The sequence below is a fragment of the Pinus tabuliformis genome, chromosome 8 (genome assembly GCF_031772625.1).
Source record: "Pinus tabuliformis cultivar Carrire ecotype Pingquan chromosome 8, CPIR1, whole genome shotgun sequence".
NCBI classification, from domain to species: domain Eukaryota; kingdom Viridiplantae; phylum Streptophyta; class Pinopsida; order Pinales; family Pinaceae; genus Pinus; species Pinus tabuliformis.
In genome coordinates this window covers 1,984,371,424-1,984,396,192 of record NC_142294.1, presented here as the reverse complement: position 1 = coordinate 1,984,396,192, position 24,769 = coordinate 1,984,371,424, and the positions used below count along the sequence as shown (strand labels likewise).

The window sequence follows — 24,769 nt, the reverse complement described above, 5'->3', positions numbered from 1 at the left end:
TCTGTAGGTAGGAGTTCGATCCATCATCAGCTCATAACTTCTACAGGTGCGCTCACCATGTCCTACTGACCTACAGAAATTATAGAACAACTCTTGTGAATTCTGTGTATACTTCTGTGATAGATGGGAGTTATCTATAGCATGCTTTCCTTCTATCTAACAAATTGTGCACCATAGTGCAGGCGCCGCACTCGGTTGCTTGTGCCTCTGGTCTCAATGGCATTGGCCCTCCTCTCGCAAGGTAATTCGTGAACACCGGGTAGTGGTCCTTGTCGTACCCCTGGCCCTTGCATTTTATGCACCATACCTCATCGCGCATCTCTGGGCGGGTTGTCTTGTCTTGTTTCAAACTCTGCATCTCAAGTCACAAGTTTTTCAACTGCGCTTGAATCTGCTGAACACCCAGGTTGGGGTCTTGTATCGGGGTCTTGTGCAATCTCATCATGACCTCCAAGGCCTCGCCCTAAGTGGTTAGCCTTAATTGTGACGACGCATTTCGTAGATGTGGCGTTAACGATGCTGCAAACCATTCGCGATGTTGCCCATCTGTTAACGTCATGTTAGCTTTGCGAATTATGCACTTCAGCCTTTGATCCAACTCCCAAGGGGTCTCGCGTGGTAGCATTGTGATTTCCTTGAACCCAATGATCGATTGTGCCTCTAACTTTGGCCTGCTAAATTCTTTGTTTAGCGCAGCTTGGATATCCGTGATCCCCGCATTCGGATTGTCATTAGAATGCTTAATGTACCAGGTCAACGTGCGATCCTGTAGAGCGCTGACCAATGTTTCCTTCTTTATGTTATCATCTGTGACTCCCTGTGATTCCCATATAACTTTTATCATGAACCAAAACTGGTTCAGATCTTCATTCCCTACTCCCTTGAACACTGGTATCTTTATTGTGCTCGCCATACTGCTTCACGATGGTGGCCGAGGTTGTATGGGTGAAGATGGGGGTGAAGACGGTGAAACTGGCGATGGTGTGGGTGGGGATGGTATGCGTGAAATTCTCTGTCTTATCAAATTGATCTCACTTCTTGGTGAGACCTTCGCGAGCTCTTCTTCACCCCCTCATGGAGGTGAAATCAAGGGGCTAGATTCTAGTTCTTTGCTATCTTCATTTATGTAGATTCTCTCACTTCCCGTAGCCCCAAACATCAATTTATCCGCATAACCCATTTTTCACACAATAGAATTTTAATCCAAGTGTTCAAATATTTAACGTACTTACCTCACAGTCCTTTGAGGAAGCGTCATTCTTCCTTGCTATAACTGACTGAGGTATCTACCGTGAATTCGGTGATGAATTGTCCTATGATTCGATTAAGCTAGTGATCGACAACGCGCGTGATATTATCTTCCGATGCTTCCAATCTGCGCACTAATTCTGAAGTCCACACAATAGGTCTATCGAGTTTACACCTTCCTTGGCTATCTGCTAGCTTTGCGATCCACTTGTATAGCTCATTGGGGAAGGATGCGAAAAAAATTTCGTGGATCTCTGTATATAAGTAGCAGTCTAACCACTCTTCCGTTGATAGTCGCAGATTCATGTTTTCCTGCGACGTGAACTCATGAATCTTCCTGTCCAACCAATCTTCAATTCCTTTCTTTGTCAGATTCCAGTGATACGACATCAAACATCTCCATGCAGATCCCGGTCTTGGCAACGGAACCATTTGTTGGCTTGTTGGGGCCTGACCCAAGTTTGGAGTTAATTAGCCAAACAAATCCCTGTACTACTTGCCCTTTCAGCGACAGTCCGTGGAGTGCAGACTGAGGTCTCACCCGAAATAGTATGGGAGGGTGCTAGAACAAGATTTCCGCACCCTTGAGATGTCTGAGAGGTTTGACTGGTCCAATTGTTCGTCCCTGCACGTAGGTCACTTCGCGCACTTCCCTCTTCCTCACGCCCTGATACATCGCCTTCGTGCAGCCCTAACCATGGGTTATGGAGCTTCTGTGCTACTAGAGCAGTGCTCTACGCTATTACCCGATATCTTACTTATCTTCCTATACCCGTTAATTGCCCTCGCGTACTTGGATGTTTTACGTTATATATATTTATACAAAACATTCATATGAGTTTGCGTAACAAATAAACAATATACTTGCAAATTATACCCAATCATACATTAAACAAGAAAATATACACAGAAATATGGTAAACTTCTCTTTATTGATTCTTCCAATGGTTACAGATTCGACATGCCCTACGCACTGAGCTTCACGGGTCCGTGCACTCAGTTGCAGACTACTAGGCCTCTTTGCACTGAGCTGCAAAGTCTTCTTCTACTCTACGACCCAAAGACACACTTTACACTTCGACTCAATCACTTAGACTTGTCATGCTTCCATTCTATTAGTTATGCGCTCTTCTACACTTAGAGCCACACTTTATTTATGCAATCCCATGATTCGCGGACCATGGGTAGGTCTATTAAGCCGACATTACTTTACGAAAACGAGGGGGAACAACCATGTGACTCTATTATAATTTTATGCTCTGCGCCCACAACTCGCAGAGCTTTTACAAAAGGATTTGGTCAAAACTTGGGCTTTAAGCCCCAAAACATGCCTTGGGGGGATTTCATGCCCAACATATGATCAAATATTTCAAATAGTTGATTAAATATTTATTTTTATAATAATATAATTATGAGTTTCTATATTTTTTTTATATTTTTATAACTTAATACATTGACCATTTCAAATAAATGATTAGATATTTATTTTTAGAATAATATAATAATATATTGACTTATTCTCTAATCAAATGTTCATAATTTTTAATTAAAATATTTTATTTTTCTAATGGTCATCTTTGGATGCATCTTAAACAAGTTGATAGACTCATTTTTTCACCTTAGGATGAACCACATTATTTGGTTAGAAAAGTCTACACCAACTTGAAATGTATTTTTTGAACCAGATTAGTTTGTTAGAAAAGTGGACCACCAACTTGAAATGTAATTAATATGAAATTCATTATCAAAATAAGTTGAAATGTGATTAATATGAAAGACATTATCAAAATTCTTATGGATCACAAAAGTCTAAAATCATGGATAAAATATCATGAGATTTTAAATATAAATGGAAATAAATCTATACTAGTTTACAATTAACGTAATAATAAAAAAATTACTTAATAAATTAATTTAACACATTAAAATTTAATTAAATAATACATTATAATGAGATAGAATCTTAATTAAGTTTACAATTAACTTAATAATGAAAAAATTATTTAATAAATTAATTTAATACATTAAAATTTAATTAAATAATACATTATAATGAGATAGAATCTTAATTAAATTAGAATAAACTCTGAATCAAACCTATAACTATAATTTCTAAGTAACATCACACATATCCTAATACATAGCCATGACCAATCAAACTCGAAAAAAAAAAAAAAACAACTAGAGATGAAAATATTAACTTAAAAATTGAAATTTATTATCAATATTGTCAATCACGTATCTATATATTCAAAATGACATGTCCAACTAAGATATTCTATACATAAATATAAAAAAAACAATTAAAAAACAATAAATAAATCTCTCCACTTTTGTTAAAATCACTAAAAATAATAATATTTATAATTTGGACTTTTTTATAAATAATGTTAATGGTAAATTTTATGTGAAATCATTATTTCTTTTAATTAAAATAAATTTTGTATGTGTAAAAATTTTACTGTGAAATTTTCAAAAATAATCATTTTATCTAAATTAACTATTTAGATATATTAGTTTTAAAAAAAATTGCAAAATAACCCAAAGATTTTTATCCTACTATTCACCCTTCCGTATAAACAGTACAATGACGATTGTTGTAGGGTTATTGTGTACCAGGGTTAAGTAGAAGTAATGTTCTTCCGAATATTTTATGTGCAGCACATGTGATTGTTACTGCAACTTGTTTTTTTTGGTCTACTTTTTTCAAGAAATCAGTAACCAACGTTAAATTATTGAATTGAATTAAAATTTAGTTTGCATAGTTGCATATATATTCTTTAAATTGAATTTGATAGGGATTGGATTTGGTCAAATAATCTAAAGTCAAGTTTAAAGAAGAATTGTTATATAAATTTGATCTAGTGATGGAATCAAAATTCTATTATTGAATTGAATATTCTATTATTGAATTGAATTAAAATTTAGTTTGCATAGTTGCATATATATTCTTTAAATTGAATCTGATAGGGATTGGATTTGGTCAAATAATCTAAGGTCAAGTTTAAAGAAGAATTGTTATATAAATTTGATCTAGTGATGGAATCAAAATTCTAGTTAATAGTTATGGTATTGGACATTTGGTATTGGTTATCTATGAGATTGGGTTTATAAAATTGCATATGGTTAGGAAGTAATTAGAGTTGGGGATTCTCCATTGTATGTAGTCAGAGTTGACTTCGGACAACTCATTTAGTTGGGGTGGGGATGTTGACTGGTTTAGCTGAGTTTTATCTTAAAATAATAATAAATTTATTAATTTTTGGTTTTTTTAATTGAATTAAAGTTTTCTAAGTTAAATCATGGTGTACATGATTTAAATAGCTTGTTGTTATGTGTATACTTATTATATTTATTTCTCTAATATTTTTTGAAATAATAACACAAATAACTAGATTTCAAATTTTAAGAAAAATCAAAATTCTTAAAATTTTGGCCGATCATTTAAAATAGATGTTTAAATTAAACCCAAAATACATCCACAGCTAGAGAACAGCAAGATACATACATCCACCGTCAGAAAACCCTAAAACTGAATGCAAAACTAAAATGTGAATATCAATATGAGAAATATATCAATAACTTTAAATCCAATTAAACCATTTCCTTGAGCAGAGAGACTGCAGAGGACAAGGTTGTGGCAATCAACACTGTGATCCATTATTCTATTATACTAAACATGATATCGTCCATCAGGTGAAACTCAAACTGTTGTCAGCAGATATCCTTCCACAGCCTTAAATGTGTTGATGGCTGCTTCCTTGATTGGCTCTGTTGGGGGAGTTGCATTGCCTGCTGGTTCGAACTCAACGTTCCAGCTTAATTTGGAGGAATTGGCATCAGCTCCTGGAATTACCTTCATGGTCGGCTTGAAGACCTTGAATATGCTCAGAATCTCGCCCTCGATTACTGTATAAGTAAGGGTCATATTAGTTTCGTCCAATGCTTCAATTCTCTCGGATGCATGGGTCGCCCCTTTCGTTCCTGCACCCAATAGAGATTTTTTCCATGTATCTGGAAAAGAACAAGATACATGTAAATCAAAACAATAAGATTTAAAATAAATTTAAGTGGATTGTAGATTTCGAATATATTTTGAAATGTACTGTATAGGAATATAGTGATATATTTTCAAAATCTAAATTTCTATATATCATCAAAATTTATGATTAAGTTAAGCAAATTTTAAATATACAAAATTATTGGATTTTCATACTTATTTTATTTCTAATCTATTATATGGACTAATTGTCACAGTGGAATTTACCGTAAGACTTTTCAAAAAGTAATGATAATGATTTTGAAGTTTCTTAAACGGGTGGGTTTTGGTATAACCACAAACTTTTTCATAGGATCTTAGCCTTAGCCCAGGTTAGACTCTCAAATTTGAATTTGAGGAGAGTTAGATTTTCACACTCACGGATCAACTAACCCTAATCTGAAATCCACTTTAAAACCTCTCAAAATAATAATAATGATTTGAGAAATTTATTAAGCTTATGGATTTTAATATAATGACCAACATTTTCAAAAACATATATTCTACGCTACATAACATAAATGTAAAATACTAAACATATATTCTACTATGGATAACATAGCTGTATTGATTTAATATTCTCTGGGTTCTCTCAAAAATCATCAACTCCACAACCATCCACCTTTAAATTAAAGAAAAAAACACTACTTCCAGACACCCCACTGCCCAGTGACATAACCAATAGTAAAATGGCAGAAAAATCACAAAACATTTATAACAGAGAGATGTAAATGGTAGTGAAACAGATTCTGAAACCTGTGCTAATTACATGTTTCGAAATCCAAAACTCAAATTCCAAACTTGAGATTTGTTTCATACCTTCTCCGTATTTAATTTTGATGATGGTGCCGACTTTGCCGTCTCCGACGACTTCAATGCTTTTGAAGTGAGAGGGCATTATTTTCGGAAATAAGGTTGCAAAATCCTGAATGGCACCCCACAGTTTCTGAGCAGAAACCTTCAAATCCATCTCCACGCTCACAGATTGCGTCATTTTTTCAGCTCAAGCCTTGCCAAAAAGCGGAGCAAAATCAAAATTATGAGTGTTCGGAAGAGGTGAGAGGTTTGAAGGAGCATATATAGGCGGTGACAGTCCGGAGATTAAGATGGTTGGTTGGCTGCATAATACTTCTTAACCCTTCACTAAGTTTGGTGAAGGAACGGGATATAAAATAATAAATTAATATTGCGATTATTTTTTATTTTATTTGAAATTGTTTTGAAGCAATGTATAAGTCGTAATTTAATAAATTGACGTCGTGTTTTTGTTTTTGTTCTTGTATTTTTTTTATTTAATGGATAATTTAATAAGAGAACGGGATATAAAATAATAAATTAATATTGCGATCTTTTTTATTTTATTTGTATTTTTTTTATTTAATGGATAATTTAATAAGAGAACGGGATATAAAATAATAAATTAATATTGCGATCTTTTTTATTTTATTTGAAATTGTTTTGAAGCAATGTATGAGTAGTAATTTAATAAATTGACTTTGAATTATTATTATTATTATTATTTATGGATAATTTAATAAGTTTATTTTTATTTATTTATGGTCTAGCTTATTTTATTTGAAATTTGGTTTAAAGTGTGATTATTAAAATTTAATAAGTTTTGATTGATTTTTGTTTTGTTTTTCATAAGTTTGAATTGTGAATTTTGTATAGCTTAAATAAATTTATTTTCAATTTGTTAGGATATTCAACATATTTTTATATTAAAAAAATATTTTAAATAAAAAACAATAATATGTTAAAAAAAATCTCCAACTTAGAATAGTAACACTATAATGTTTTTAGGACTTGTGTTTTTTTTAGCCCGGGTTCAACTTACTTTTATCAAAGTAAAAATGTTTTGAGGACTTGTCTTTTTTAGATTCGGTCACAACTCGGGGGGTTTGAACCTCGGTCCCTTAGTGAGGGTCACAACTCACGGAGTTTGAACTTTAGTCTTTCGAGTTTGATTTTACAATTTCAATTGTTTCACATTTCTCGGATTAACCAATTGAGCTCCCCCTACTACAAACGGGTCACAACTCGGGGGTTTTGAACCTCGGTCCCTTAGTGAGGGTCACAACTCATAGAGTTTGAACCTCGGTCTTTCGAGTTTGATTTCACAGTTTCAACTGTTTCACATTTCTTGGATTAACCAATTGAGCTTCCCCCTACTACAAACCCCTTGGTTTTTCGAGTTTGATTTCACACTTTCAACTATTTCACATTTCTCGGATTAACCAATTGAGCTACAAACCCCTCGGTCTTTCGAGTTTGATTTCACACTTTCAACTATTTCACATTTCTCGGATTAACCAATTGAGCTGCCACCTACTACGAGGACTAAGTTTTTCTTTTAAAAGGATATAAAATCTTAATATTAAGGATATTTTTTATTTTATTCAAAATTACCTCGGTCTTTCAACTATTTCACATTTCTCGAATTAACCAACTGAGCTGCCCCCTACTACGAGGACTAAGTTTTTCTTTTGAAAGGATATAAAATCTTAATATTAAGGATATTTTTTATTTTATTCAAAATTACCTCGGTCTTTCGAGTTTCAACGATTTCCTAGTTTCAACTATTTCACTTTTTTGGGATTAACCAATTGAGTTGCCCCCTAAAGGATATAAAATCTTAATTTTAAGGATATTTTTTATTTTATTCAAAATTGTTTGAGGTAAAAATAATGTGGAGATTTTTGGGTTTTTAAGTGGATATGTTTATTTGATTGAATTTCCTTGAAATTTGGTTCAAAATGTTGTAGTATAAACTCTACCCTAGATAGTCTTTATCCCTTCACTTAGTTTAACTGGGAAGGATGATATTGATGTAACTTTAGAGAGTCATTCTTGACTTTGGTGTAAATTTAATTCCAATCCCTTGCCCCATGGAGCATTCCTTACACATTGTAAGGGTTTTACCACATAAAGATCTTGTGTGTGCTTATGTGATTCACTTTATATTATGTGCATTTTCTTTCTTACTTGTAAAATTAAATAGGTTCAAATACCAATAAGTGTATATGTAACACCCCTCTGTTGTATGTAACACTTTATTGACCTAAGCTAAGAAAAACTAGGTATGAGGGATAACAATGAAAGTAAATACTTTATTATTAAATAAATAATAAAGATAATTTAATCATTTGGAAAACGAGACACCAAGAGACATGATTCTTGCCAAATGAAATCGCATTGGTGAATGGGAATGGATAACTCTTTCATGATAAGTGTTAGCTTTGCTACATTCTTCAACATTTGAAGGTCATAAGCAAGCCTGGTCGTGTTGCTGTTGTTTAAAGAGGACTCACATTTGGCATTCTTCTCCTACTCCTTCACTCTGTTCACACTCCCATAGCCCCGCTATCTCCGTTTTCTTCCTAAAACCTCTCAATTCCCCGAATAAACCCTTTGAAATCTGACAAAGCCCCTTTTCCATCATCACAATTGCAATCTCAGCTTTCCACAGGTCTTTCATAAGCCATGTCTATAACATCGCCGATGGTCGATTGCCGATTGCCCTTTTGGACGCAATATAATTTTAAACTGTTGTTATTTCCTTATCGGGTCCTGGCTTTAATCCCTATCGGCGATCACAAGTCGCACAGGGTCAGGGCTTAACGTTAACATTGACCATTCCATTTTAGCGATGCGATAAGACCTGGACCCGATGGGTTTCAGAAGCGTGATGTATATATTTTTAAGTCCGCCTTCCACCATCGATAGTGTTTTTTGCCATATTGCATAGCTTTCCTCGGCTGATAACCCCCGTTTACTTCCTCCATCGTTCTATCGTCTACCATAATATCCAACGACATTCACACCTTTCGCTGCCATAACCTAACCACTCTTTAACTCGCGATAAAGTGGTTTTTACCCTGTTGCGTTTGCCACGCGTCACCCGATCATTGTGATCGCTCGCCCTTGTATGATTTACGCTCTCCCCCAAAAGCGATGCAATCAATTTCGCTTATCGCTTAAACCCTTCCCAGCTTGTTAATTCCCGTGCACTTTGTCAGCCCGATAGTTGTTGGATGTGCCGTCCAATCACTTAATACAATGGCTCACGATTGTTTTCTTCCGTTGCTTCCATTTTTCCCACTGTGTCATATCCGTTGCCCGTCTGTGCGATCCAAGGTCTGATATCCCTCCCCCGCCATGCTATCTTTCACGTCCATAGCCTGTACCATGCTCCCAAAGGACAGAAGCGGCCATCTGTCAGTGTTTGGCACATTTCATCTTCAACCACTTCATTTAACAAACAGGTTGGCCAAAAAAGGGAAAGGACGAGCCTCGAGCAGATGAAACATTTATCAGTTATGGAGTTACATCCATATTACACGCCACCTGCTCGGGGAAGAACCGCTGAACAACAGAAAAGGTCAATTTATTCATTAAAACACACAGATCATAGTAGAGGCCCATTTTAGATAATTGATGTGGTGGGTGGTCCATTATGACCCCTCCACGCATTGATCAGCAGAGCATTTTTGTAATCAAACTCTATATATGCCCTAAACAGAGATGTAATCGGGGATGATGGTGGATGGATATTGTTTTGATGTAAGGTTCAACTTCTGGAGATTGTAACTACTGTGATACCTGCAACATCTGGTCTTCATTTTCAGCTAATACAAGCTTCTTTTGCTGTTAATTGCTCACTTTCCACTTCTTCTTTGTTCCAGGCTGTGCCTGTTATGCATTTTTCATGTGCTCTTGATATTTAGCATTAGAGGGGTTGTCATCCCACCTCTGTGTTAGAATCTAATATTTATCATTGAATGTGTATGCAGGTTTCTATTATTTTAGTGCCAGAGAGCTATCATCCTATCTGTGCATTAGGAAATAGATTTACAGACCTTTTAACTGGTTGCAGCCGGCCATCACAGGGTCCTGTGCATCTGCTGGTGTGGTCAGTATTCTCCATGTTCACTTATTCCTCAACCTGTGAGTAATTGGTGGTCTAAAGCCTTGTAGTCTGGGGAGTGTTCACCCATGTCTGGGGTTAAGCATAGTATAAGTGGTTATCTGGGTTGAATATGCATCATTCCTTCCATTCATCCACCTTTTTCCAACATTTTTGTTGAGTTTGTAATGTTCCCGAGCATCTCTGAGATACAGCCTAGGAGAGTTTCTTGGGGTGATAACAATAAGACTTCTAGATCCAAATTTAGATATGCTTAATGGATTGGGAGATAAATATCCTTTAAGCTTCCTAGCTTGAGAAAGATGTTAAGTTTAAGAAAAACATAAAAGCCTTGGAGGAGAGAAAAACAACATTTTATGAGAAAAAGTCTCGCGGGAGAGAAAGGCGAGCTTTTTTGCGAAAAGCCTAGACAAATGGATAAAAAGTTCCATAAAAGCAGGACGCCGCTAAAGGAAACCATATCATGAAAGAGGGCATTAAATATCCATTTATGAAATCAACAAGGGGCAGTTGATCCATGGCAAGAACTCTCAGCTTGAGGGTGAACTAGAGGAAATGAGTTATAGCTTGGGGGCGGTGCTCGATTTTCCAAGTGACATTCTTTCAGCTACTCTCGTCTAATTCCATTGCATGGGATGTTTTATATGTTGATTCCTTACCCTTTATGTTATCAAATCTATAAGCATATGAGCATAATTGCATGTATTATCCTTTTTTATGATATGATTAAATACTTATGCATGTGACCACTATTGAATATAAATTTAATCAAAGCTAAATTTAGTGATGGGAGCATATTAGGTGGTTGTTGATATTGGGTCAAGGAGGTATGTGACAAATGGTATCAGAGCTCTAAGTTCAAATTTTGAGGCATATAGGCCAACATGTATCGGTAAGATATGAATGAGTTGTAGGTGCTTAACTAGGCCCTAAGTGAATAAGAGATCTCACTGAAGGGTTTGGTCATAAAATTGCTATAAAAATTATTCCAATGAGTTCTAGAGTAGTGCCTTAAGGAATTAGAATCCATAAAGGTTGAAACTAAATCTTAAAATAGTTTGGAGGAGGCCTTTGAAGCCATAGAATGTGAATATTACACTGATTACTTAGTAATTTTGAAATAAGGTTGTTTGAAATTATGGATTTTGAAAGAGCTTAAGGTTGATATTTTAATGAGTGAAATATCCTATATTTATTGTCAAGCATGTAACTAATTGTGTTTCCAATTGCATAAACGAATCAATTAAAAACAAAAGTAGTCCATCGGATCACTAGATAATTAATTAGAAGGGAATAACTAACCCTACTTACTGTGTTGTGAAGGCTACAAGTTCAATGATCTTTCTGTTTTGCATTCTTCATATGGCATCGCTATTCTCAAAGAAAAAACTTTGACTTTCTTTATATCTTTAAGGTTTTCACTGGTATAGCCTGTGGCTCGGGTTATCTATGCTATGCATTATGCATCATGATTTGAATTGCATCCACTGAGGCTCATTTTAGTTATGATACATATTATTCACTATGTTTCGTATTGCATAAAACATATGTCATTAATGCCTTCGACTATGACAGTAGGACTACGATCATGATGTATGGAAATACCTAGCTAATTATGACAACGTAAGCATGGGGGTGATAGCTTACCCATTGAATATGAAGTTGTGATTTGTATGGAATGCATTAATGCTTGTTTTGGTCATCAAAGGAATGAAATCAAAATGCCTAATTTTATCATGTTGAATGCCCATGTTGATTCTTTCCTCCGGGATATAATGTATGCATAGTAAATGTGAAGTGTTGATTTGGAATGTAGTAAATAAATCTATTAATTTGGACCTAAAATTCCACATTGGTTGATGTAGTGTAGCCACTATATATATGGAGTTAAAATACATATCTTAGTGACCATTGCAGGGTTTGATGGAGTGAGTTTTAGAACAAGTAAAGGATTACTGTGTGCATGGATCACTAAAGAATAGTGAGGGTCGAAGTGTTATGAGAATTATGTGTGTAAGCTTGAAGGTTGATTGATATTTTGTCTTTCAAAGATCTAATAAAAGATATATATTATAACTATATGTAATGGTTGATACTTGAATGGTATTACATGAAAACAGAACAAGGAGCCACACCCAATGGATTATATTACCATGGGTACATAGCTTGAATAATCAACCTCATGCTCCTTCCTATAGCCTCAAGACCACAAACCAGTTTAAGTAATCGGATTAAGAGTGTTGTGAAGTAAAAAGAGATTTACAATCTAAATGACTCATGTTTACCATTGGTATATTTTCTTGTGTACTTTACAAACAAATGGTGAATGGAGCGATCGCACACTGCGATTTGTTGCAAGCGGATTTGTGGATATAAATGCCATACTTACAGATACTGTGGAAACAAGGCAATGGCTCATAGCATTTCATGGGTATTTGCCTTATGTTGGCAAGTATGTCTAGATGAATCGAAATTCGGAAATCGTGAAATAGGGTTATGGAAGTTTGCAACCAAACAACAACGTGTCGAATATATGTTAACCGCATATTGTGGATAACTATTGTGGTTTCTCATAGTCATAATTCTTCCAAATGGTGGAGGCTTACACTTTATGCATATGTGTTTTTCAAATCTAGGAATGAATTGTCAAAGGATCATGTTCCTCTACGATTCTTATGATAGATTGACTCTAAGTCGTGTCAAGTAACACCATCTCGAATGGTGGGAGGCTATGACGCACCACATAGATGGAATGGTATTACCAACCTATTGTTCTTTCCACCTTTTTCTTGAAATGAGTTAATGCTTCTGGAGTTTTTTCAAAAGCTCGCGCCATTGAGCTCTATGGTTATGGAAGCTTTTGAAAGAGTGTGATTTAAAGCACAACATCACCTTTTCAATTGAATTGATGGAGAAAATCCCAATAAGGATTATTGGTTCCCTTTTTCGATCTGCCATGTCAGTCTTTTTGAATGCCTTATCCACTGAGTAGGAGGTGTTCGAGTGCGATGGCTTATCGAGTTGCACATATGTACATACACATTCCGGAAACAACTAATTTCCTGCGAAATCTTCTAACCCGTAAAATTATTCAGTAGATAAGGGTCATCCTAGTTGTCATGACTTATAAGCACTCAATGGATAATGGTAATCTTGGTTATCGCGAGATAAAAGAATTCAGTTGGATAATGTTTATCCAAATTTCTACCATCTGACAACGTAAATCATTTAGGATTTCCCTGATTGTAAGTAAAACTTTATTTTGCCTCCATATAAAAATCTATCTCTGTTAAATATCGTAGTGTTGGTGGGATACTCGACATAGAAAAGGTTGATGATTGGAGGAAATCCCCAGCTCTGTCGTAAATGCTTTGTGTTGTACTTTTCGTGTATCTAGGGGGCTTACGACTATGGATGTTGAAATGAGCTGATGCAGATATGTTTCTTCAGTAGCAATGGTGCTAGGATTTTCATTTATCAGTCAGAGGCTTCCTTCGATATTGAAGGGGAACCACAGAGCCCATGCTTTAGTAAATTACTGGGGGGGAAATGAAGCTAAGGCTAAAGTTCGACGAGACGATCTCGAGTCACTACCTTTTTCCTGTTATGTCAATCATTAATGTTTCTATGACCGTTATGTATGGCGTCATTCCCATGGTCACCTTTGTACAGATGTTAAGGATTCAATTGTGAAACCCTCAGGTTGGATGGACTCATGAAAGCTCTTCATGAGTGATTACAATACCATGCATTTTTTAATTTTCACTTCCAAAATATTATTTTAGGAACTACAAGGTTAATTTGATGGAGGGCCTTTTGTTGGCTTGTGGGGGCCTGACCCAGTTTTAGCGTTAGTTAGCCAAACAAATCCCTAAACTACTAGCCCATTCAGCATCATCCTGCGAAGCGCAGACTGAAGTCTCACCCGAAGCATTATGGGGGGATGATGGAACTAAGTTTTCGCACCCTTGAGATGTTTGTGATGTCGGTTTATTCCAACTATACCTACCTTCGTGTAGGTTTCTTATCCCTTTTCTCTACCCTTCAGTACCTTTGCGAAATGTTACAATCGGCTTCCGCACAACCCTAACCAGGGGCTAATATGCTTTCGCGCTGCTAGGGTAGCGAACTGTGATCTTTCCCAACCTAAGCTAAGTATCTTACTTATATTATTAACAGATCTTCGTTAGCTTCATGTAAATAGATGTTCTTACTTGCGTTCACTTAACCAATACAGTTATACACTTTCGCGCATCATATAAGCATTAGTAGTGAAATTCATACCCAATATAACAGATGCATAAGCAAGAAATAAAGACATTGAAATTATAGAATACTTCTCTTTATTGATAATTCCAGATGATTACAGACTCGACTCGCCCTATGCACTTAGCTTCAAGGGTCCGCGCACTCAGCTGCAGACTTCTAGGCCTCTGTGCACTCAGCTGCAAAGCCTCTACCTATGCTACGACCCAAAACTTAGACTTCCACTCAGAGCTATCTCTCATACATCATTCCATCATTAATTCTTTCTTTTCTATCTTAATCTATCTCTCTACTTAGAGCTTCGCTCTATTTATACAATCCCATGGTCCGCGGACCATGGGTAGATATTTTACAATCAACATTACATTATCAAAATAAGGGCGAACAACCCTATGACTCTTTAACATCTACGTGCTCTGCAACCACATAATGCGGAGTCTTTACATTAGGATTACAAAACTGGACCAAAATCTAGGCTTTAAGCCCCGAAACTACCCTTGGGGGATCCCGCGCCCAACAGGACCCGAACACAAACATCGTGACTCACCATCGAGTCACTCTGCAGGTGCAGATATCTTAGCGCAAATACCTCCCAGCTCTGTTTGGATCACCGTAACTTTGGTAGCGCACTAAGCGGCCGCCTGCTAGACTTATTCCACATGTTGTTTGGTGACTACTGTTGAACTGCTACTCTAAATATTCTGTTGAGTTGCCTGCAATTTCACGAGCTTTCATTCAATGGAGGCTATGATCATGTAAGCCTCATCTATCCATGACTATAGGTGTTCTTTTAAGACTGCTTCTTTGTGCTGAGTGGCATCCACCTGTTCCTTGAGCGCCTTTGCCTCCTGCATCCGTGCAAGCCTCTATGTAAGGGAAACCATCTACACGATCCCTTTTACCTCATCATACTTCTGTTGTAGCTCGCGCGCCTCTGTCTCTAGGTGCTCCACATTTGCGTCCTCCTATAGGGTGGTTAGGACCTTGAATGACTATTCAAATAGTTGTATGCAGTCTGCCACTGCACTGTCAACCATCGTTGTTGCTTTTGCAACATCAATGGTTTGTTGTTCCCTGATCCTTGGTGGAGTTAAAGGTTGAGCCTTCAACTGTAGTTTTGCGATCTGCAAGTTCAACTCCAGCTGAATCCTAGCCATTTCTGCTTGAGCGTCGCGCACCCATGTGGCCAATTTGCGGACGCGTACCTCCACTAGTTCTTTTGCCTGAATGTCAAACTCTGGGACCATCTAGCAGGCTTCCTCCACAACCTGCATTTCTGCTTATTTTTCTCTACTGCTTCGTTGTGCTACAGGCCCAACTGCTCAATGTTGATGTGCTACTCACTCATTACCTGTAGAGTGCGACTTTCCCTGGTCCGAAGTTCCTCGGTGACTCCATCCTATAAGAGGTAGAGTGTCTCCCGAGGGAGCGCGGCCATGTTCAATCCTACCCCTTTAAGGCTGCTAACCATAGGCCTGTTGGCCTCATTTTTTGTAGTGAGTGCCCCATTAGGTAGCAGTACCACGTTGGTCACCCTTGTGCGCAACATCTCCTCTGCAGCTGAAGTGTTGGTCATGAGGCTGGTGGACACTATGCCAGCCTGTGGAGTGCAAACCTGCAACTCTTGTAGTTCTGTTCGAAGAGCCCCAAATACCAGCTGCTACTATTCTTCAAATTGTTGGAGGGCCTCTGCAGTGACATCCCTCATTGTTTCTTTGATGTCATGAAAATCCCCTTTAGTGAGGGTGATTGGGTCGAAGGACATCTTTGACACCTTTGTTTTCTTTTGCGGCATTGCCTACTCTCGTGATCACAGACACTTGAGTTGGGTGGATGTCATTTGTGGGTCCGTGCCACCTTGTTTGGTCTCTGTTTCTGCTTCAGTTCTGATCTTAGGTGACTTCTGTCCTTTGCACGCTTCTTCCCTTGTTTTTTGCTGTTCTGCCACTTTCGCGGCATCATGCGCTGCCTAGGCCTTATCCTCTGCTTCCTCTTTTCTGTGCTTCTCTGCCAGCCACACCATTTAAAGCTTTGTCTCTTCCATCTTGCGTTGTGCGACAGACTTGTCTGTTTCCACCGCGGAGCCAGCTGGAGCGTTCCGCTCTGGCAGCCAAGACTCAAGAACTACGAAAATGACATCATCAGTCACCAGGTATGGTAAGTTTTACCATTTCTTTGTAGGGGCCTTCCACGCCCTCATAAAAACATGGCAGAAATATGTTTTGAACTCTACAAAGCTCTGTAAACTGGCATAGACTATGGGTGACAGCTGCAGTTGCAATTGATCCCCATCCAGATATTCATCTCCATTAATATCCAAAATATCTTGCTTTCTCTGATACACTGCACGTCCTTGGTCGCCCATAGCGAAGCGTACTTCGCTGCCTCTGGAAGGTCTTGCGTGACTGAAGGGAACAGGCTATCTTCGAGAAACTCCCATGCCACCAGTATTATCGACAATAGGAGCCGCACATAGTGAAACATTTTGCCCTGCTCCTGTGCCTTGCAACAATTCGCAAGGAAATCGCTGCATAGATAGTTCACCTAGTTGAACTAGACTCCTTCCACACATTGGGCCGCTAGTGCAACCACGGGCGTGGGCACCTCATCCCCGTAGCACTTTCGCATCACCTTCCCTGTTGGGATTTGTGTCACGACCTTGACTACAGGGTTGTTAATGTTGGAGATGGTGTATCCTCACTTCTTCTTCTCCAACTTGAACCTTTTCTTCATTTCTTCCGTGAGGACCAACTCACCACCTTTTCCTTTGGAAATATTAGCTAGATCCTCCCCTGAGTAAGGCGGCCATGTAATTCGGTGAATCAGATGGTCTGTGATGGGGATGGGCTCTTCTAGCCACAAACACCCATCATGCACCAAGTAGAGCAACTGCCTGATGACGAAGACAGTCACTGGGGCACGGTGGTAATGCGACACCTAGAGCAGGTTTAGCAACCTGACTTTCTCTACACCTATGAGCCATGTGCGTGGCTCTAATTCAATATTTCCATCCATCTCGTCCATCCTTTGGTGCATTAGCTTCTCAAGTGATAAATGCAGGAACTTCTCATGGTCTACGAGGTCCCAATCTTCAAGCTTCAACATAGGAACCTGCGCCAAGTGCGGTTCCTCAAAAACAATATCGTTTGGGAACAACGGAGTTTGCTAAGAGCTCTTGCTCTCATCTATGTCCTTCGACACCTCGGCTTTACCCTTGCGCGAAGGAACATATTCAGGTAACCGAGTAATAGGGTTCGCACCCTCGGTTTCAACTTCCATTTTCTCGCCCTCCTCCTCCACTAGGATTTCTTCAGATTCCTCCTCGTTGGCCTCCAAATTAATGGCCTTCCCATTTTCCTGCAAGGTGAGCTTTGTCCTCTGTGGATTTCTAGGCGAGACGCATACCGGGATCATAGCTTACTTATCCTTCTTAGGTCGCGGTGTTCTGGGTGATTTAGGGACCTCGACTATTATTCTGGTGCTCTTTGGGGCTTCCACTACCGCAATTTCCTGCACGGCTTCCTCGACTATCATTGCTTTTGTGTCCATTTCTTCTACGAGTGCTCACATAGCTCTATTCCACAATTCTTGCAGTGTATCTAGTAGTAGCTCAAATAATGAATTCACTTTCACGGTCTCGAATAGCTCTTGGTTCATGTATACTTGAGCGCGCAACAACTCAGTTCTCAAAATTGGCAAGTGTTGATTGTTGGACAACCACTTGTAATTTATAGGGCCTTTCGAATTTGAATTCGACTGTTCCCCCCACATTTGGCCCATTAATGCTAGATTAACGGCAGATTTTCAAGAATCTAGCCCATAAAGTTTGCCTTAAATGCCTACCACCCGCTCCATTTGGCCTCAAACCAACCATAAAATCGTGAATAGTGATGTTAACAGTCACTTTCTGGCTGACCTGCGCACCACTGCAGTTGTCTTCGTGTTGTTGCGGACCCTGTGACACTTTGCTACTTCGCGCAGTCCTGAAATCGCGTAGCTCCCGGGTAGTGTAGTTTATAGTCCCACGCCTCCTTTCAGCTGTTTGGAGCGCTAATACTATGCTTCTGTCGGCTATTCAGATGGTCGGGCCACCTGTGTAGGGCTTCAAACAAACGCCATTCACTTTCCTGTGAAGGAATCTCCATTCAACTTAACCAACTGGACCACGCCACAATCGGTAATATCCTTAATAACATACGGCCCCAGCCAATGCATTCTGAGTTTCCCTGGAAAATTTTCAAACTTACTATCATATAATAGCACCAAATCATTTACCTTAAAGGTGCTCATCTTAATATGTCAATCGTGCCACGCTTGTTCACGCTACTTTTGGACCTGCCAGTGAAATCCAGCCAAAATCTCTCTTCTTCCAGCTCATCCAACTGCGCGAGCCTCTCTTCCAGGGCCCCACGATCTGTCATACATGTGGGCACTACTATGTGTAGACTAAGCATGATGTATTCCATAGGCATCACCGCTTCAACCCTGTATACTAGCCTAAAGGGTGTCTGTCTTGTTAGTTTTTTGCATGTTTTCTGATAAGCCCACAATATTGCAAGTATGTGTAGGTCCTAATCACTTCGTTGAGCATTGCATACCTTGGTTAGAGCGTTTTCAAGCACTTTTTTGAATGCCTACACTATCCTGTTAGCCTGCGGGTGGTAAGGTGTGCTCTTTTGATGATACACCTGAAATTATTCCGTCAGGGCGCTGATCGTTTCATTCAGAAAGTGCATACCACGATCACTCATCAAGATATTTGGACAACCAAATTGCATCAGTACATGCTCAAATAGAAACTTAACGATAGTCGTGCCCATGCAATCCTTCACCAGCTGTGCTTCTGCCCAATGGCCTACCTATTCTTTGACATACATCGCATGCCTTGTAATATTGTTTTGAATCTTGATGAAGGGTTGGCCACCACAACCCTGTGCGTAGAATATTTTGCGTGGTTGCTCTTCCTGCATAATGTCCTCTCGCGGCACCCCCATGAGCATCCACAAGGATGCTGCTTCATTCAAGCTTAGGTACATACCTTCCCAATATCTCATCAATCCCCATCTTGTATAGATGCCCAGCAATGACAGAGAAGTATTTCGCACACACTCCTAATTCCTTCTTTTGTTAGACAGAGTATCCTTCTGGTGTAGTTCCAGTTGTTAGGAAGTGTATTATATCCTCGAAATTTCCATTCGTGACACGCACAACAAAGAGTTACACGTTAGGTAATCCTTCCTCCAAACCAGTGGGTTCCTCCCTTGTCTCAATGCGCGACAGATGGTCTGGCCCCACGTTCAATCATTCGGGCTTCACAACAACTTCAAAATCATATTCCTCGAACAATAAGAGCCATCTGTAGATGCTCCCCCCCAACACAGTCTTATTGACCAAGTACTTCAGCGCAACGTGATCCTTATACATATTAAAGTGACACCCTAGCAAGTAGTGTCGATACTTCTGAAGCGCATACACCATAGCTAGCCCTTCGCGCTCTGTGGTGCAATAGGTTTTCTCTGCTTTGGATAATCTGCGACTTGAGAACGTGATAGGGTGGTCCAAGCCTTCTTCACCATCCTGTGTTAATACTGCCTCCAGCGCTATACATGATGCATCAACATGGACATGAAATTCTTTCTTCTAGTTCGGGAAGACTAGAATCGATGCGGTAACCATCTTTTCTTTCAATATATCTAGGATTTTCTTGTAGTCATCGTTCTAGCAGAGCGAGACATCCTTCTTCAATAATTTTTCCATCGGTGCGGTAATCTAGCCATAGCTTTTTATAAACTTTCTGTAATATCCCATATGTCCTAGAGTAGCGCACAACTATTTCACACTTCTCGGGTCTTCCAAGTTTAGAATCACCATGATCTTCGTAGGGTCTACCATTAGCCCTTGTCTACAAACCACATGCCCCAATAGGTTACCAAAATGAATGCAAAACAAACACTTCTTGAGGTATGGCGCGATCTGGTATCTTCGACAGGTATCCAACATGAAGTGAAAGCTCGCTACATGGTGCTTAACCAATCGAAATAAAGTCCAGTCATCAAAATAAAACTCTGGGAACTTATGAATAAATTCCTTGAATGCCGCAAGAACCATGCACGAAAAGATAGCAAGCGCATTCTTCAACCCAAATGACATTACAATATATTGAAAGCAACCCCACTTAGTCACGAAGGTTGTCTTGCTCCTATCCTCCGGCGCGATTTTGATTTTGTGGTACCCAGAGAACCCATCAGTGAAAGAGTATGCTTCTTGGCCACCTACGTTGACCAAAACCTCATCTGTGAATGGAGTTGGGAAAGGATCATTCACAGAGGTGTCATTCAGCTTTCTAAGATCCATGCATATCCTTATCTCATCCCTCTGCTTCTTCTCTTGCACCACAATTGGGATTACCCAATCAGATTCTTCCATAGGCTCAATGATGCCTGCTGCTAGCATTTTGTTTAGCTCTAAGCAGACCTTCTCCTTGTATTTTGGATTTCAGCAGTAAGGCCTCTGCTTAATTAGCTTTTCGTTGGGCTTTAGCGTGATATTCATCACTCCCAGGTCTCTGATTATTCCTTTAAAATCCATAAACTTGGTAGGTAATAAGTCCTAATATTCGTGGAGTAACTCAACAACATTATCCACCATCGTGTCGTCCTAGTAGTCTCCAATCTTTGCGAACTTGGGTTCTGTCTCCATACCAATGTTCACTAGTCTAGTTTTCACTGCCACAGTTATATGAGGGTTCTTAATCTGTGGTCCCTGAACCTTGCGGTGGCCTTCTGTCTCTGGAATGTTAATCTTCTGCAGATCCTCATCCTCTTCTTCAGTAGTTACATTATAGCATTCCAGTGCGTGACTCAGCTAAGTAGCCCATTCAAGCTACGTCAGGTCTAAAGGATCCCACCGTATCCTAAAAATGGCTTCTTTCACCTCTTGTAGCGCTTCCTCAATACCGTCAAACCCGGCCTCAAAACTAAATGTCATCATGAATCCTTTGTGCAGGATATCCCATTCGCCTGTCTCTTTGGCAAAGCTCTGTTTCTACATACCAATTCATTGGGATAACATCCAGGGTATGGCAGAATAGGTGAATCCACTCAGGCTGTGGCTTTTCTCCATAATCCCGTGTCCATTTGGCCATATGCGTGCGCGAATCATTCTTCCCATCATACTTGTCTGTCAGTCGCATCTTAGGCTTCCCAAATTGTGCTTGCATCATTCTCTTGCATTCGTGCCAATCATCAAAGCTCACCTTGTGCGTACCCTGCCATCTTGCGAGTGTAGCGCGCAGTGCCCAGTCCAAGTCCTGGAAGCGTTGCTTTTCTGGTACCTCCCTCTCAAATGCATCCAAAAAGATATCTACCTCATTCAGTCCATCATAAGTAGGAAGACTTATTTCCTTAAACGACACACAATGCAATGATTGGGTCATCGTGTTGCAATTTAGCGTGGTTATTTCGTGTAACAGATTCTACCAATGTTCCATTTCTTCATCGGAGTCTGAAGTGTAGGAACTCTTGCGCTCCCATGTAATCTGCTCATCCGTGGTGGGATTCACCCAGTTTTGGTTTCACGCTGTTATTTTTTAGATGCATTCCATATCATCATCACTCTCATAGTCGCGGACCAGTTCCGTATATCGGAATCATTCAACAAGATCCAGGGGTAGTATTATGAGTAGTTTCTTTTTAAATATCATCTTTCACTTCTTCAGATTGATTACCCCATTCATATCAGTAGCCCAGTCAATTCCTAATAGCGCAGGGTAGGGATTGTTGTCATCAACAATCTCTATTACTTCAAAATCTGCCAGTGCACTTCCTAACCCAATATCCATGATCACTCCCTGCAACCACCCCATGGGTATGATTTTCTGTTGGCTCGCCATCCTTAGTTGAATCAGAGAGCATTGCAGCACAGGTCTCCCCATTTGCTCCCATGTCTATTTCGCTAGGACATTCACATCTAATCCCAAATCCAGAATAACTTGATCCATTTTTTATTCTTCGATCTACATAGTGAGTCTCATTTCATGTCCCATCCTTGTCTTATGCTTTCCGATCTTACGGACTACGTGCAGTTCACCTGGCGTGGTCCCAACACATCAATTGATAAGTTCATGTAACCCTTTTACGGCCTTACTATCGCGCAGTAACTTCATATAGGTTTCGAGGAAAGTTGTCACCATAGAGGGGTCCATCTCCAGCTTCGGTTTATCTTTACTTCCTGAAGTGGAGGTGTTGTGGAGGTAAATCCCCTCTGCAGACAGAGGCGATCCCTACTAGCCCAAATGGGTCTAGCAACAATCAAACAACGCTAACACGCAGGTTCCTAATTGTTACAGGGAAAAGTTTCTATGCAGAACTGCTAATCCCACTAAGGTGTGGTAGCTACCTTAGAAACAAACAAAGTAAAACTACTTTCGTTTTCCTTTATAAAAGATAAATGAGAGAAGAATAAAGGAGACCAACCTCTGTCTTGCGCTTGGCTCCTAGTTCGATTTCTCTCTCTTTTGATAGTCCTTTGCTACTTGCTCCTTTGTACACCCAGCTTCACAGAGTACCTGTAGAATCAAAGTAGCATAACACTATACAAGAACATGGATCTATTATCATAAAAAATCTAGGATCAGATGTAAATTGACCATACAAATGCATAAAACATAAACGACACAAGAGTATGGAGGAAAACTTGGATAGCTTTATTGATAATCAAGAAAAAGCCAAGAGAGTTACAACCAGTTGTTCTGACCCAACATCATCCTCTCAGCAAGTAAGCCCTTCTTCACCTCATTCAAAGCTTAGATCACCCAACACTATGATGTTGCCTCAAGAAACCAACAACAATTCCTTACAAGATGCAAAATTCCAGCCTCTGGATCTCTGGGATGAGGGATCCATATATAGATATCTATAAGGGAGATGAGTCAGCTTGTGATTTGATTAGTGTCTTCCCTCTGATAGTTCTTGCTTCCACTTGGATATTGATGATCTCTTACTCATCCTTGGTCGAATTCAGAGAGGCAAGTGTCATAGGAGAAGTTTCTGGAAGATTCCATGCCTCTCCACTGTTAACACCCAGGTTGTTCCCTATGACTCCTAAGGGAATACGGCCGGGGTAACCACTAACCAATCTTTGGATCATAGTTTCTAGCCAAACTATAATCAGAGAGGGCTCTCTCTTTATGATTTGTCTCTGTTATGATGGTGTTTTAGGCTAGGTATTATGCTCAGGTTTTGGTTTATGTTTTGGTTGAAAGATTTCTTTCAGGGCTTAAGATGTAGTGTTTAGAGAGTAATATATCATTGGGCAATGGAGTTTGGAGTTGTGAAATGCTTTGAAATGCAGGATTGGTGGTGTTCAAACTGGAGGGCCGATTGTGTATCTCAGACAAACAAATTTAACTTGAATGGTGAGGCATGTCAGCCAACAGAAAGCAATTAAGAATTTTCTATTAAGCTGGTGAGGTGAAAGAGAAATACGTCGCACAGGAGCAAACTTGAATTCCTATGACGAAGGTCACTGTGAAAGATGCATTCTGAAAGTGCAGCAATTAAGAATTACACTTATCAAGAGTACAGCTGAAGAAAACATTCATTAACAACACAGATTGAACTCAGGGTATTCATTGAATAAATCCTGAAAGTTATTCTTTTTCCTTGTTGCTAAATATTCAAAATTAGAAACATATAGAGAGAGTTACAGAGACTTATTGTATTGTGTGATACACAGGAATCCAGCAGTTTCAACAAACACCAGAACGCATTCAACACCTCAGAAATCCGAGAAATTCCATCACTTTCTTTATTAAACTTCTGAAAGGATTACAGCATAAGAACTTCTTCAGGAGAAATCAACAACAACCCTTGCAAACTCATGCGAAGGGGACTTTATAGGAAAGCTTACACAAAATATCTTAGGCATTGAGTCATCTGAGGGAGAAATATCTTCATTACTTTGTTCAGAAAGTAGAAAAGAAGTTATTACAGCTTTGAATGCAACATAAATGCTCTTTAAGTCTGTCAGAGGATATTTTGACCTTTGGAGGTCACTGAGTCGGTTGAAACGCTTTGCTTTAATGCTGATAAATGTGCCTTTATATTTGCTGCGCTATATTTTCTCGGCCCTGGACACCTGTAGCTTTATACTTTGCTTTTTTGGCCGAAATTTCTGCTGAGTTGGCTCAGCTTTAATCTTGAATGTATGCTGATCTTTTTTAAGCTGTCCTTTGCTCAACAATTTATATTTTCAAAAACAAAATTTGGTGAACTGCTCACTGTCTATAA

At 39.0% G+C, this 24,769-nt stretch overlaps 1 protein-coding gene across 1 annotated transcript; it reads right to left on the bottom strand.

Annotated features, from left to right (window-relative positions):
- Nucleotides 1–4,860: 4,860 nt before the first annotated feature.
- Nucleotides 4,861–6,318, bottom strand: LOC149244400 (MLP-like protein 423). Its single transcript, XM_089371536.1, has 2 exons — nucleotides 6,107–6,318; nucleotides 4,861–5,262 (listed from the first exon to the last, which is right to left on the bottom strand). Exons 1-2 carry the CDS (start codon nucleotides 6,279–6,281, stop codon nucleotides 4,952–4,954), a joined length of 486 nt encoding a protein of 161 aa, XP_089227662.1. The 5' UTR covers nucleotides 6,282–6,318; the 3' UTR covers nucleotides 4,861–4,951.
- Nucleotides 6,319–24,769: the final 18,451 nt, after the last annotated feature.